The sequence below is a fragment of the Sphaerodactylus townsendi genome, linkage group LG04 (assembly GCF_021028975.2).
Source record: "Sphaerodactylus townsendi isolate TG3544 linkage group LG04, MPM_Stown_v2.3, whole genome shotgun sequence".
In the NCBI taxonomy this organism is placed as follows: Eukaryota; Metazoa; Chordata; class Lepidosauria; order Squamata; family Sphaerodactylidae; genus Sphaerodactylus; species Sphaerodactylus townsendi.
Window position 1 is genome coordinate 103570379 of NC_059428.1, and position 16562 is coordinate 103586940.

General features: G+C 41.5%; 1 protein-coding gene across 3 annotated transcripts in view; it reads left to right on the forward strand.

Moving 5' to 3' along the window:
* The first annotated feature begins 2689 nt into the window (after positions 1-2689).
* CARS2 (cysteinyl-tRNA synthetase 2, mitochondrial) overlaps positions 2690-16562 on the forward strand; it is a 31397-nt gene continuing 17524 nt past the window's right edge. The window contains exons 1-8 of one of the 3 annotated variants that reach the window (XM_048494273.1): positions 2690-3200; positions 4844-4894; positions 7575-7692; positions 9532-9603; positions 10823-10928; positions 11781-11864; positions 13781-13910; positions 15084-15217. In XM_048494273.1, coding sequence (XP_048350230.1) covers positions 2878-3200; positions 4844-4894; positions 7575-7692; positions 9532-9603; positions 10823-10928; positions 11781-11864; positions 13781-13910; positions 15084-15217 — 1018 coding nt within the window. In that variant the 5' untranslated portion in view covers positions 2690-2877. Of the gene's footprint in view, positions 3201-4843; positions 4895-7574; positions 7693-9531; positions 9604-10822; positions 10929-11780; positions 11865-13777; positions 13911-15083; positions 15218-16562 lie in introns of all 3 variants that reach the window. The other 2 variants (XM_048494272.1, XM_048494274.1) reach the window with 2 other exon arrangements.

The window sequence follows — 16562 nt, forward strand, 5'->3', positions numbered from 1 at the left end:
TGTGAAAAACAGAAATGCAGTGGTAAATGTACCCAGGAAAGAAGATGGATTTACAGTCTGATTTCAGCTTCTGTGGTGGTGGGATGTTGCCTATGAGTAAATGCATTATGACTGTGCACAATTCTGGCGATGGTACCTCAAAAAAGATACTGAAGAGGTGGAAAGAGTACAGAAGCTAGCAAACAAGATAATTATGGGATTGAAATCACCTTTTCTATGAGGAAAGGCCTCAGTTTTCAGAAGAGATGACTAAGGGGAGAATATGATAGAGGTTTATAAAATGCTGCAAGATAAAGGTTAGATCCCTTTTCTGTTATACTTTATTGGAACCCCTGGCCATCCAATAAAGCTGATGGGTAACAGAGTCAAGAAAGACAAAAGAAAGTACCACCTTATATGAAGAGTGATTATTTTGTAAAGTTAAGCACTAAATAACATAGTGACAACCTCTATTTTACTTGGCTTTAAAAGTAGACTAGACAAGCAGGGTCATCCCTAAGTATTTGGATGGGACACACCAAGGAATATCAGGCCCACTATGCAGAAGCAGGCAATGACAAATCAGCTTTGATGTATTTTGCCTTGAAAATCCTGTGTTGCCACCATAAGTAAGCTGCAACTTGACAGCAAAAAAACAAACAAAACAAAAACAAGTTCACAGATGACTGATTCCTCAGTGCAGTTTAGTGATGAAGATAGAAAGGGACTTGCATGTAATCCCCAGAATATCAGAGCTGGAAAACCGACAACAGGAGGGCGCTTTGTCCTCCATGCACTGCTTGGGTGAAGTATGATGCTGGACTAGATGGACCATTGGTCTGGTACACTGTAGCCTAGGTTCTTATCCAAAATGCATTTTTATCACTCTATGGGACTTTTCCCCCTAAGGAATTTCACATATTTGGGAATGGCTTTTCACATTTGAACTTCTCGTACCTTTACAGAAACATGGAGCATGTTACTGTCACATTTAAGGTGCAGTTCTAAACAGATCACAGCCCTCTAAATCAATTGAAGTCAAAGGGCTTATGAGGATAGGATCTTATATTTAAGAGTGTAGGATTACATACAGTTAGATGGTTTTCACCCAGGGAAGATGGAGCATATGGCAAGGAAAATGACAGTCAAGTAGGCTTCAAGGGTCACAGTGCAGTTATATTCAAGTTTACTGCAGGGTAATATGGCCTCTCTTAGCACCTGAGACAGGCAAATGAGGCAGCATCTAAGACAGGCTCGTTGCAGCCAGTCCTCATCTAGCACAAGATATTTAACATGCAAAAAAGGTATAATTTATGAAATGCAGTAATGCACACTAATGTGAGCAGAGGAATATCCTGGAGCAATAATTAAAGTGATTTAAAATGCACATATGATTTTGGTATAGTACAGAATTTATTGGTACTTAACTTGCTTAATGTTGTCTGGACCACGGCAATTTTAACCACATTTACATTTCTTTTGGAAGGGGAATAGATTTGGGGGACATAGTAAAACTCAAACTTGGGGAATATCTGTCCAGGGCATTTCATTTATAGCTTAGTGTGGGAATTAGTTTTGTACTTGGATCAGGGAGACCCAACATTCAATCTCCACTTGGCCACAGATGTTCAAGTGAGCTATTCACTCTGTCTCAACCTAATCTACCTCACAAGGTTCTTGTGAAGATAAAAATGCAGAAAGGGGAGCATTGTAAACCACATTGGATCCTCAGTGGAGAGAAAAGTGGGATATAAGAGAAATAAATTTGAGAGTACTCTTATACGACAGCCTAAAAACATTATCATGATAATATCAGCAAAGCTCACAGTCAAAGCCAAGAACAAAGAGATTTCCAGGCCTTTTTCAATATTTTAAACCAAACCGAGTACTTCTGTGTCGTTTAGTTCTTTTGGTGGAAAAAAAAGTATAGAAAAGGACACCATCTGAGTTAATGTATTTTGCACCACAAAATACCAGAGTTTTAAAGTTATGCTTAAAATTTATAAGTTCAAGAGTTATTTAATAGAAGTTGTAAGTTAATGCATGTTATTTTATATATGTTATCAGTTATTGCGTGTTCATATATTTACCTATACTGGCATTTTCTAATGCAAAATATAGTAGCTCAAATGGTGCTCTTTTCTAGTACATCTTCTGTTGGTAAAAGCATCTGTTATAAAGATTAACGTTTCTGTAGCATTCAGTTGAAAAGCTCACAATTTATTTAAAAGCTAGATTAAAACAACAGTGAACGTTTAAGCACAACTTCTACAGTTATTCTTCACACTGGATTTTCATGCCAGATTCAAACAGTTAAAAAAACCCCACAAAGCAAATCCAAGACTGGCTTCTGCGCTCTTACAATGTCTAAATGTACAACATTCTTGTTTTACTTATTCACGAGTTAAACCCGCATACTCGGAGTTTGATTTTGAACAGAATACCGGGAAGTCAGTTCCCTCGAATGCTTCTTCTCAAATAAGATCCGGCAGCTAATCAAGCAGAGCAAAAACTATACACTAAGAGAGGTGAAAACCTGCAAGGCCAACCGGAAGGCGGGGGAGAAAAAAAGAGTTGTAAAAAAGCTGCTGCAGCCGATGGTATGACATAGTGTTTTATGACGACTGGAATCACCATTCTGCCCTCCCTCCAGCTTTTCCCACCCGCTCAGCCGAGGAGCCCCGAAAGCTCCTCCTTTTCCTGCTGGTTTCGGGCTGTAGCTACCGCTGTGCGCAAAGACGCACAGGCAGCGACTGTTGTGCGCTACAACTAGCGAGGGCTGTCCGGACCTCCCTCTTTATCCCCGACAGCTACTCAGACAGCACCTCCCTCCAGGTCGGGGCGGAGCCAGCCTGCTTGACCAAAATTTTTCCTTCCTGCCCGTTGGCCACGCGTTTAATGAGGCTGGTGGGAGAAGAGACATTGCTGCGCGCACGGGCTGCAAGCGGCATGTTGTGCGCGCCATGGCTGCGTTCGGGCCGCTTTGCCAGACCCGTCGCTTTGCCCTGGTTGAAGCGCTGCAAAAGGCCGAGTTTTGCAGCGGCTGCTGGAAGCAAGAGGGCGCTGGGCGATGATTCCCGGAGGAGGTGGTGCTCTGCCGTATCCGAAGGCGGGACGAAGTGGATCAAGCCCCCGGGCCGAGAGACCGGCATCCGGATTTACAACAGCCTAAGCAGAAGCAAAGAGCCTCTGATCCTGGGCAACGCGGATGTGGTGACTTGGTAGTCTATTATGGAAATTGGGTTGGGGGGGTACGGTTGCCATCTCCACACCTGGCAGAGCCAGCGGGGTGTAGTCATTAAGAGCAGGTGGACCCTTATCTGGTGGACTGGATTTGTTCTTCGCTCCTCCACATGAAGCCTGCTGGGTGACCTTGGGCCAGGCACAGTTCTCTTTGAACTTTCTCAGCCCCACCTATACCACACAAGGTGTGTGTTGTGAGGGGAAGGGAAGCTTTGAGACTCCTTGTCGTGGAGAAAAGCAGGGTATAAATCCAAACTCTTATTTTATCACACCAAGCCGACTATAACTTAACCTCATGTGAAAGAAAAACAATAAGGGGCGGGAAGAGAATCGCTTGTGATGTTCTGCTTTCCCACACAGTCCATAAAGTCATCAGGGCAGTCTTAATAAGAATCTGCATAAATTTAAAACCAGAATATAGTAACAGCCAAAGCCCTTGTGCTGACAGTGAGTCTGATAGAGTGATCCTAAAAAGGGCTACACCCTTCAAAGATGTAGACTTATGTCTCTTTGCTTAGGATTGTGCTTTAGAGGAGTCAGTCGGGTCCAGGGATTGCTTCTTGACCAACCTTCCAATCCTTGACTCCAGTTGGATGGATTTCCCCTGAAGTTACAATGTATAGGTGCCGCAGCCTTACTGCTAAGCCTCCAGGGTAGGAAAGAGACAATTAGAAGGATTGCGCCGAATAACCTCTCAAGTTTGGGACTGGGGCAGTCATCTTGTCTGAAGCATCTTGTAGTAAATTGTAACCAGATCAGGGCCACAGCAGAATGCTGAGGATCTCAGAGCCAAGGAAGCGGGAAATGATGCCAAAGATGAATTGGAAAAATGTGTCCAGGAGTGTGCAGGCACCTCAGGAGGCAGCCAGCAGAAACAGAATGCCTTGAAGGTCTGATCTAGGAACAGTCACAGGGAATTATGTTCTGATGACCGGTTGAGGACAACTCTATGACTTCCTTGCTACTTGTATATCAAAAAGCCTGATTTAAGGAATCTTTGCTTGACCTGAAGATGTCAAGTCTGGACACGTAGTATTCTGGATAGGTCATGATTCTAACCCTGTGTCCTCTGACATGATCCCTTGTTTTGAGCTGGTCTCCCGTTTTTAACGCTTGAGTCAAAATTAGTGTGGCTTATTTACCCCCGCCCCCCTTGCAATGGTCTTCCCTTTGCAAGTGCCCTAAGCAAGTCATAGCACCAGTATCCATTTTATTCCATTAATCCAGCTGATAGAGCAGTTGATGAGCCTTTGAAATTGTGCATTACGTAGTAGAAGAAGAGTTTTGATTTGTATCCTGTTTTTTTCTCCGGTAAGGAGACACAAAGGGGATTACAAACTCCTTCGCTTCCTCTCTCCACAACAGACACCTTGTGAGATAGGTGGGGCTGAGAGAATTCAGAGAGTACTGTGACTAGTCCAAGGTCACCCAGCTGGAATATAGAAGGAGGGAAATAAATCTGGTTTACCAGATAACAATCTGCCGCTCATGTGGAGGAGAGGGGAATCAAACCTGATTCTCCAGATTAGAGTCCACTTGCTGTTAACCACTACACCATGCCGCCTTACTGAAAGCAAGGTATCTCTATGAGTTTCTCAATACACCTCAATTTTGTTTACAGGTATAGTTGTGGGCCAACAGTGTATGACCACGCACATCTTGGGCATGCTTGGTAAGTTTTGATTTTGTTTATTTGTACTGAAAACTATATTCCACAAGCCAGCCTTGAGTTTTGTGTATATTAGCACTGGTTAATCATATTATTCAAAATTATCCTCTGTCGCACACACAGGCCCCTTCCGCATATGCAGAATAATGCACTTTTCAATCCACTTTCAATGTACTTTGCAGCTGTGCGGAATAACAAAATCCACTTGCAAACAGTTGTGAAAGTGGTTGTGGTGGGTTTTCTGGGCTGTGAAATTGTGAAAGTGGATTTGAAGGTGCATTCTGCTTGCGTGGAAGGGGCCAGAGTGAAAGTGAATGAAGTGTAGTTTGTTAGATGCCTTCAGGTTGAGCCATAAATCTAGTTAAATGCAGCCAAGTGAGATGTGGAAGAGGTGGAAAACTGTCCTGGAGAAAGTGTCTCTTTGAAATCCAGAATATGATGGGTCGGTTTGACTTCAGTCAAAAAGTCAAGAGGCAGGGTGTTTTAGTGGTTAAGAGCAGCGGACTCAAATCTGGAGAACTGGGTTTGATTCCCCACTCACTCCTGCACATAAATGGTGGACTCTTATCTGGAGAACTGTTTCCCTACTCCTCCACATGAAGCCCTGCTGTTCTTTCAGAACTCGCTCAGCCCCACCTGCTTCATAAGGTTTCTGTTGTGGGGAGAGGCAGGGAAGGAGTTTTTCAGCTGCTTGAGACTCCTTACAGGAGAGAAAGGTGGGGCTTAAATCTAAACTCTTCATCTTTCTGCTGGGACTCCCCAAGCAAAAACCTCTTAGCCCCTTTATCAGTATGCCTCTTGCTAAGGTGTGAAAAAAATGAAGGAAACAGATTATCTTTCTTTTCTAACCCACTAGGGTTGTTGTGGCACACATTTTCTTCGTTATAGATGTATCCTGCTTTTTCTCCAAAGAGCTAGGAGTAGTTCTTTTTCCTCTTCTATGTGCTCCACTTGTTTGAAAGAAGGTCATGAGAGAGACGATCTTTGCAGCTATTGCATTTTGGCTGCAAAATGCACTGTGGTGCTGATCCTGTTCAGTTTTGGGTGCACCTTAGGACCTTTCTTATTTATCTTTATTGTTAAATATTCTTATTTATTTTATATCACTTCAACTTATGTTCTGTTCAGTATGCTGCTACTTTGACCTTATTGCTGTGTACTTGTTACCTAATGCTTTTGCTTTTTTAAAAATTAACTATTTGCAGCCGTTGCTCTTACACTTTTATTTTTATGGGTGAAATTGTTTTAATGCCAATAATTTAAATGTTTTTAATTTCTTAAAGGAAAAAAACTATCTTAAGCTTTTTAGCTAATTAGCTGTGGATTAAAATAATTTTAAAAAATAATGTGAGGTAGGGAGGTATGGCTCAGTTACATAGGCTTGCTCAGTACCATCCAATGAAATGTATCACTTCCGCACATGCAGAATAATGCACTTTCAATCCACTTTCAATGCACTTTGAAGCTGAATTTTTACTGTGCAGAATAGCAAATCCACTTTCAAACAATTGTGAAAGTGGATTGAATGTGCATTATTCTTCATGTGCGGAAGGGGCCTAAGTAGTGGTCTGATGCTGAATTTCTCCATATCAAAATCTAACACTCTAGTTTGTTTGCTGCTGCATGTCAGTTCTTACAGGTTCTTGGTTTTTAGAGGCTGTTAAGTTTAAGGACATTTATCACTTTCAGCTGATGAAACCTATACAGATAGAGCTGGCAGTGGCAGGGAACACCAAAACACACTGTGATGTTAGTATGCGCAAGCAACTTGTGGGCTGGTTCCAGAGTACCATGGTTGTGGTTCCTTGGCCCTGCCGTCTATTCCAGTCTCTCAAAAGTGGAATCATGGGACCCATGTGTAGTAACAGCTATTTGGATAGAGGGGATTAGGTTTGGGGGGAAGACGAACTCTCATCTGTTCCTCCTCCATCAGCAAAGAGGAACAGAGAAAAATTGACATTCATTTCACTGACAGTATCCAACCCTGTGTAGATAATAAAAAGGGAAATGTACAGCCAACAGGTGTACACATTTCAGATGGCAGCACAGTGTTACAAGCCAAACTACAAACAGACAAAGTTCAGGCTATCACAACAATTGCTTCCAGCCATTTCAAATCATGCAGGGAAAGGTTGAGACAGCATTGTGGGGGAGCATCAGGGTGTTGATTTACTTAACTCAACGCTGATCTACTTAACTCAACACTGTCACACGTAATACAGTGAATTTTTAATCAAATGATAGAATATGACATGCACACCATTTATTAAGAATTAAAAATATCTGGAGTGTAACACTTGTGGTTGAAGATTTGCCATATGGAATTTGGTTTTCCTAAACTTTAGCTTGTGGCTGTGATATCCAAATGTTGAATATTTTCTGTTTGGACACTTGGGGATTAATCACTTTACTATTCATACTTTCCATATGTGTGTGTGTGGAGAAAAATATAAAACAGTTTATACCTATTTAGGTTAATACTATGTTCATTTGATGGAGTGGGCCCTAGTCCACAGAACTCACAATAAAACTTCACAATTCTACAAAACATTTGGGATATATTATTACATACAGGTTGCTATTCTCAGCAGCCAAAAAACCACTGGTAATTGTTGGTCTGTGGTACTTAAATGTGACATGAGGAATGTTGTATTTTCTGTAACATACATACCCTTTTTTACAGCTCTTATGTTAACTTTGATATTATTCGAAGGATAATAACCAAGATGTTTGGGAAGGTGGTAGTCATGGTGATGGGGATCACAGATATAGATGACAAAATAATTAAAAGAGCTAATGAGGTAAGTGGAGGTACTGAAACTGAAACGTCATTATGTTATTCACATGCATTGCCTATTGTACTTTATAACCCTGCCCTGACACATGGCTCATAGAAACTTTTAGGGTGAATGTGAGTTTTGGAGAGGAAAATTCTTACACAATCATTGCTTGCCTTTTCCTACATTGTTCATACGTTCTTTTTCTCCTCAGCCTGCAGTTTTGGTGCTGTTCTTTAAAATGAGTTTATGTTTTAATCTAAATAAATAAGTTATGCCAAAGCCAAATTGGAGTGAGGAAAGGAAGCTGTTCTCTTGCTCTGTCTTAGCATTAGCCATCTTGTATCATGAGGAAACCTAGTCAGAGAGAGGGAAGTGCTTCTTGCATGCTTCTGAAGAGGTGAGCATTATTGGTAGTCTTATTTTTGTGGCCTATTCTTTTCTGTAAATTTTTCAAAATTATGTTATTGATAGTCTGCCCTTTCTCACTTGGACTCCAGGCGAATTACGCAGAGTGAGTTAATACAATCGATGATGGGACATTTAATAAGCAATGCAATAGGATTAAGGTTGTAGAACCAACCAGAAGGCTAAAAACAGAATTGAAGCAAAACATAAGTAATAATATGAAGAATTGTTGTTTTGCAATGAATTATCAGAGTAAAGAATAGGGCACAGATGCAAGTGTGTTGTTTTATTGAACTTTATAACAGAATAAAGTTACACTAAATGCAGAAATGGCAAACTCTGTCTATGCAAGTGCTCTGTCTAAGTGTCTGTTCAGTCTATATGTGCTTGTGTGTCTGCCTCTCCTGTTTTTCCAGAAGAAGCAGAGAGCTCTTTCCAGAAGCTCATGTGATTCCAGACATGTGACTTCAGAATTCTATCTACATTCTCAACAGTTAACTCTTGCTTGACTGAATGAAGCAGGCACTTATAAAATCCTAACAAAAATCCTAGTTTTCGCAAACTTGTACAGTAGTATAACTACAGCCCTTATGATTTTTTCTAAGTAACTGTGAATCATGTAGTTTAGTGCAACTCTATTGCCTGTTTAGAAAAGTTCTCTTGAGTAATTTTCTTTAGAAGTGAGGACATTTTGCATGGTTCGCAGAAAGCCATAAGAACGGGAGCCTTCCTAACCTCCTCAGGAAGGCCATTCCACAACGGGGCCTTGGTGGAGAAGGCATGTTTGTATACAGGCAGTTATTGATTTTGCATATTTGGAGGTTGGCACCGGCAGAAGACCCTGCTCCAATGAATTAAGCTATCATGGCAGAATATAGGGGGAGTGGCAGTCTCACAGATCTGAGGGTCTAAGGCCATAAAGGGTTTTGTATGTGATGGTCAATACCTTAAACTGAGCCCAGTAACTGATGGGTAGCCAACAGAGTGACTGTAAAATAGGAGTAATACAAGTGCTCCAAGTTACCACTCATAGCTGAGCATTCTGCACAAACTGGAATTTCCAAATTTATTTTGAAGGGAGATAGCTTTACAGTGCATTGCAGTAGTCTAGTCTAATGGCTAGAGTGTCTCGAGGAACCTTCATAGTTGCAAGGAAAGCACTAGATACCATAACTCATCTGTCATTCCTTTGGTAAAACAAAATATATAACAGCCCCTTTACTTTGGAAATGTTTTAATTTTATATGTAAAATGCAGGAAATTTTCAACTGAAAGAACACCCCCCCCCCCCCAGTAGAATGCTTACATTGTCATTGTGGCAATTGATGAGGCTTCTTGGCTTTCCCTTGGATTCCTTTCTCTTCTTCTGCTTAGCCATTAGTTCTGACAATATTGTGATATTATGAAAAAGAATGGTTTAAGTGTAAATGGTCACACTGTGCCTTTCTGTTATAGATGAATGTGTCTCCAGTTTCCCTTGCCCGCTTTTATGAGGAAGATTTCAAGCAAGATATGGAAGCATTAAAGGTACGGATATTTCTCTTGATGCTCTATCTTTCAAGCATTTTTGCTGATGCGAAAATGAGACTAATTTAAAACTTAGCTTTAGAGAAGCCAAGGGATCTTGTCTTCAGTCTGGTGAGCTTCCACCCCTTCCCCCCGCCCGCCAAAATTCGCACATAATTTATTTGCCGTAGTTTTGGTCACAATTTTGTATTTTTGTGTGTGATGGTGTGAGATTGTTGCATAGGTCATATTGATGCTTCATGACTTGAAATGGCGGAAAGAAATTAAGGTTCCATCAGGGCCATTCTGAGCAGAGCTATGCCCAAGTCCATTGAAGTCAATGTAACTCTGCTTAGAACAACCCTACATAGTCTAGCTAAGGCCAAACAGTACAAATGACAAGTTTCATACCAGGCTCACAGCTGGCTGCATATGGTCCACCCCCATGACCTGGTATTGTTTAATCTCTGAGTGTCTTGCCAGATATAGTAGTTTTGGATGAGAACTGTAGGAGTGGTTTATAAGTATTCAGATACGCCTTGAAAGTCTCTGGAGCTGAAATAATTTCATTGACTCAAACATCCTTCCTTGAGACAAAATCTGTTAGAGGCTATGAAACGTCAATTCCTTTCTGTTATCATTTGGAAATATTTTTGAATATGGTAGAACGTCAGTAAGCCTCATTACAACAAAGGATTTGAAGAGTGTGGACTTGGAGCCCCAACCAAGCCATGTTTCCATAGAACCAGGCTGCACCTGTTTCAGTAGAATTTACTTCCAATTGGGCATTCTTAAGCATGGACTGAAACTGTACACCCCAGTCCCGGTGGTGGAAAGTTCTGTCAAGTGATAGCTGATAGTGATAGCGAACTCTGTAGGGCTTTCAAGGAAGGAGATGTTCAGAGGTGGTTTGCCACTGCCTACCTCTGTGTAACAACCCTGGACTTCCTTGGTGGTCTCCTATCCAATTACTAACCAGGATCGACCCTGCTTAGCTTCTAAGGTCTAATGAGCTATCCAGTTCATGGTACCCAGTTCTATTTATTTGTTTATCCTGCTGTGTTCAGTGATGCCAGATAAGTGGCCATAGAATTGAAGCCTTTGAGAATCAACAGCTGCTTTGAAGTAAGTATTTTATTGGAAAGATGTTATTATGTTGCACTAATGTTTCTTAAACATGCTCTTGATGGTCTTGATTAATCAAATGTAACACAGTTACAGATCTTTTTTCTTCCTGAAGGTTCTTCCTCCTACAATATATATGAGGGTGACTGAAAATATTCCTCAGATCATTGCTTTTATACAGCAGCTTGTTACCAACGGACATGGTTATTCAACCTCCAAAGGTGAGCCTTCCAAATAATACAATTGGCCGTTAATGGTGTGTGTGAAATGTTTGTGATTCTAATAATAATTGCTTTTTAGATCAGCGTTGGCACAGCAGGTTTGTTTAAATTGCAAACAGTGCAAATATTGGTAGCTGAACAGCACAAGTTTAATATTGCCTCTTTGTTATAGTTGAATGTATATTAGTTGTGAGCCATTCATGTTATGTCCCTAAGGGGATGCCCACCCACCCATTAAATATGTTCCCTTTTCTCTGGACTATGTTATATCTTTGTCTACATCTGAACTCTTGTGCTTTAATTCCCACCCACCCCACATCCTGCCTGAAATCCAGCCAAGGTTTCACATTTGCAGGAATCTTTGTTTCTGGGAAGAGATGCTGTAAAAAGAAGAAGCTACAGAAACATAGAACCAGCTTCCAGCTGTAGCTTAGCTACTTAAACAGTTCCACAGGACCTGTAAGATGGAGATATTCTCCCAAACCTTTGATTGAGCCAATTCGTGTGACTCTCCACCTTCCTTTGTGTCTTATTTGTAAACACTTGCCCACTTACAGTATCCAGGCAGTGGTTGCTGTTGATCCATGCTGGTTGTGCAAGGAACATGGTGCCACAGGTTTGCATTTGCTAGCCACGAGCTCTTACAGCTTCTGTGGATGGTCAAAAGTGCATCAATAGATGCTGTAATGTTCAACCTTCTTATGATATATATGCACTGTAGAACTGCTATGGTACTTCCACTGTGTGGATGCTAGCATGTGATAACATATTGGTTAGTATGGGTGTGTAAGCATAAGAGCATTTGTAGTAAACCAAATCTTTTCCATCTTTATAATTGTTTATTTGCCACAGGTAATGTCTATTTTGACATCTGTTCTTGGGGAGACAGATATGGAAAACTCAGAAATATTTATCTTGATGCTCAAGAAGAACTGGGTATGTTAATACTGTTTGTTGACTTCTGTGGCGAGTTTGAATGTATTTGTGTTGTATGATAGCTATAATATGGTAATGTTCATCAGGTAATTTAGATATGCTGGGTGTGGTGTAGCAGTTAGGCAATGTTTTACAGCTTCTATGCTTCAACTTTGTGTTTTGAAGGAGCATTACTTTCACTTTAACGTGTGGCCCCCATTACCGAAGAAGTCAGCTTACCTCTTAGTTCATATGGAAACTGTGGAACAGAGTTGCCTTCTGTGGTGAATGTTGAGGAAAAATATAATTAAATGAAAGGCAAGGATTGGAGAAAATAACAATGAAACAAGAGTTTTATGCTATGTTCCAAATGACAGGCAAAAATAGCCGTTGTGGTGAAAAGGCAGACGCAGGGATATAGTGGAAATACGCGATAACATGAACCCTACTCAAATTATGTTTGATATTCACTTAAAGTGAACAAAAGCATTCTTGAAATGCTTCAATGAATATTTGTGGCTCACTAACAGTGGATATGTTATTGGCCAGCAGTACAACTGATTTACACACGAAATCACCAGTTGTTAATGGAGGTGGCTCTAACATGCATGCATTGGTGAAGATTGTTCATAGTAAAAGCCAGATGTGATGTCTGATGCAGCCTTTCACTTTAACGTGTGGCCCCCATTACCGAAGAAGTCAGCTTACCTCTTAGTTCATATGGAAACTGTGGAACAGAGTTGCCTTCTGTGGTGAATGTTGAGGAAAAATATAATTAAATGAAAGGCAAGGATTGGAGAAAATAACAATGAAACAAGAGTTTTATGCTATGTTCCAAATGACAGGCAAAAATAGCCGTTGTGGTGAAAAGGCAGACGCAGGGATATAGTGGAAATACGCGATAACATGAACCCTACTCAAATTATGTTTGATATTCACTTAAAGTGAACAAAAGCATTCTTGAAATGCTTCAATGAATATTTGTGGCTCACTAACAGTGGATATGTTATTGGCCAGCAGTACAACTGATTTACACACGAAATCACCAGTTGTTAATGGAGGTGGCTCTAACATGCATGCATTGGTGAAGATTGTTCATAGTAAAAGCCAGATGTGATGTCTGATGCAGCCTGTGTACAAGCTGTAGCTTGCTGGCACTTAGAGAAAATGTAGCCTTTAACCTCTTTCTCCAGTAGTCCCAGCTTAAATCTATAGAACTGCTTCTTGTGATTTCCTTCTGCTGTGTTTCCCTCACTGGTTTGATCAGAATCATAGCATCCCTCATGCATACTTATCATCAGCTAATAAATACATATATTCAGGTTCCATAAACTCTGTGGTCATGAAGCTGAGTGCAGTGTTGCCATACTGATGTTGCAAAGGGTGATGCCAGATAGCGTAGCTTCCGTTTCACTCTAAAACATCTGATCTGCCTCCTAACTTACATATGAAGCTATGCACATGTGTGGTCATTGTGATTTGGCTGCAAACTGCATGGTATTTTCTTCATGGATATTCTTTTTTGTAGAAAAGTGTGAAGAGGCTCTGAATCATTTGTGCTTTACAATTGAGATGTCTTAATTCCATAACTTTAAGGAGCCGCGCGGTGAAGTGGTTAAGTGCTTGCACTGCCACTCACACGGACAGGAGTTCGAGCCCCCTGTGGGTCAGATATCCTGGCAACTGGCTCATGGTCAACTCAGCCATCCATCCATTCCTTGGTCGGTAAATGAGTACCTAGCTCATAGCTAAGGGATAAAGAATAGCCGAGGAAAGCAATGGCAAACTACCCCACAAAAACGGCTTGCCTATGAAATCACTGCTTGCAGTGGTACCCCAGGGCCGAACACGACTGAAGGGGAAACTTTACCTTTTTAATTCAACAACTGCATTTGGAGCTTCACTGTTATTAATATGTCTCCTATTAACATTAGCAGTTGACAGCGATAAGCGCCACATGAAGGATTTTGCACTTTGGAAGGCAGCCAAACCTGAGGAAATGTGCTGGGAATCTCCCTGGGGGAAAGGAAGACCTGGCTGGCACATCGAGTGTTCCACAATCTCCAGGTTGGTTTTCTTGGGCTTCTCTAATCTGGCTTCTTTTGAAGCAAGGGCTGGCAGTTCCCTGTTGGTGAAGATGATCAACCCCCAGATTAATAGTAATAGCAGCCTGGGGATTTTTCTTAGACTGCAGATAGGCACCAGTATATTTTGTGGTGGTGGTGGTATGTGAGATACACATAACATCCTGTTGGAGGCAAAGATATACCTGCCACCCTGGCAAAGTCAGTTCTGGCCCCTTCCGCACATGCAGAATAGTACTTTCAGTCCACTTTCAAAATTGATTGCAAGCGGATTTTGCTATTCTGCACAGCAGGAATCATTTGGGGACAGGAAGCATTTGCATCACGGGGGGAGGGCTACTCTCATAAGCACCTGACCATTTGGAAAGGACTCTGTTCAACATTAAACTTAAAATGCTGTACGTTTTGTAACATGGATGGTCAACAGGCACCACTTATCTTAAATAGACTTTGTCTTGTTATTTGCTGTACATTGAATACACTTTTTATGTGTTTTTGAATGTATTTTTATGAGAATGGGATTTTTATCAGTCTGCTTGGGTGCACCAGTGCTTCTGCATTAATTTTTTTAAAACAGGAAGTTCACAAAAGTAGACCTAAAGTCTACTTTATATGGATTGTATCTGGTGTGGCATACCATTATACTACATTATATGGATTGTATACAATGTCCACACAGTACAACACTACTTAGTGTTATTCCAGCTTAAGCTCATTTAAATCAGTGGACTTGGAACCTATGAATGTGTTGTGCTAACAGTGTCACTTTACTAATTTGCAACATGCCTTCTTGCAACCTAAGAAGTTCTCTGTCAGAGAAAAGGCACCTGGCACTGGAAGATTGGCTAACAGAACAAATGTGAAGGATCTAACTTTTAGACTGAAGTAACTCTGTATAGAATAGCACTGTCAGTCCTCGGCCTCTGCAGAGACATTTGTGGCTGTCTCTTCTAAGAAGAAAATGTTTAACGTTTGACAGGTGATGCTTAGAAACATGCTATCATTTTGAATGAACGATTAGCCTCCAATTCATGTTTCTACTGATCCGGAGCTTTGATTTTGAATACTTTTAGTTCCGGCACCCATTTATTAACATTTCCATGGGACCAGTGGGTGTTTCTTTAGCTTTTGAATTTATTGAATGTTATTGTTACAGTTTAGTCTTTGGACAGCACTTGGATATCCATACGGGTGGAATAGACCTTGCATTTCCCCATCATGAAAATGAGATTGCTCAGTGTGAAGCTTATCATCAGTGCCAGCAGTGGGGAAATTATTTTCTACATGCTGGTAAGTTTATAGTTCAGTTTCTGCATTTTGTTGTATTTTTTTTCAGTTTTTGCGTTTTGCTACTGTTAGCCTTTCACATTTTGCTTTTGTTATTTTGCATGTTAACAGTACCCTTTCTGTTTGATGACAGGACAACTTTCATACAGCTGTACTACAGGGCACAGATTTTTTGTTTTGTTTTTTAAGGAAAAGAGGTACATATTTTTTTTAATTTAGTGGTGGTAATTTAACAAAATGAATATTCTTTAATTGTTCTCTTACTTCCATTATTTTTCTGTTGAGGCACAAAAAACATCTGAAGTGTGCTGAACCACAAGATCGGATCTAAGTTTAGCAAGAGCTTATAACTGAACCTCTGAAACCAGATTTTCCCCAGAAAAGGAGATGGCTATGTAGAGACAGTCATTGCAGTTGGGCGGATTCATGGATGGAGCCTAATATTTTATTATTTTGAATCCCAAGTTTTCGTCTGTTATGGGCCTTGGAGTAAATAGTTGCGCCTGAGTAGTTCAGGAGGTCCCCTGGCCATCTGCTGATTGGACCTAAACCTGCTTAGCATCAGTAAGGCTCTTGGCTTATGTGCCTTCCAGCCATACCTTGTGTCCAAACACTGTGTGTCCCGCTGTGATAGCACCAGTGGTGTGGGTGTGGGGAAATGGCACCTGGGGCAAAATGGCAGCCAAGCACCGGCCCTGCTCCCTACCCCCCACTTGCCTTAGTTAAGCTGGCTTCTCTTTGCAGCCGGCTGAACTCCAGGCTGCTCCGGGCTGCCCCCCTGTGCCCTCCCCCCCCGCCACCGCAGCTCCCACCTCCCACTTACTTTAGTTCACCTGGCTGTTCTTTGCATCTGCCTGAACTCCAGGCTGCTCCGGGCTTCTGCCGGGCCTGGTGGGGTGGGGGAAGGGGGTGGGGTATTTGGGGTGATTTTCCACCCCACCCCCACATGACGCCAATGGCGCATGCCTGGGGCGCCCCCCCACCCCCACCCTGTGGCAACTACGCCACCGGATAGCACAGGAATATTTTGGAGAAGTAATATTCATCCCACAGCAAGGAGTTAAAGTCAGGACTACATATCCCTGATTTTGAACCAATAGTTCATGTGAATATTTGGCAGAGCAGGGCCTCTCCAGGATGACTTTGCCACCACAAAGCAAGGGACAGTTCCCTTTCTGGAAAGTAGAATGAATTAGAAGATTCCTTGGGTTTATCTCTTTATAGCAGTGGTTCTCAACCTTCCTAATGCCGCGACCCTTTAATACAGTTCCTCATGTTGTGGTGACCCCCAACCCTAACATTTATCCATTTGTGAAAGCGTCGTTCAACCCCCAAAGGGGTCGCGACC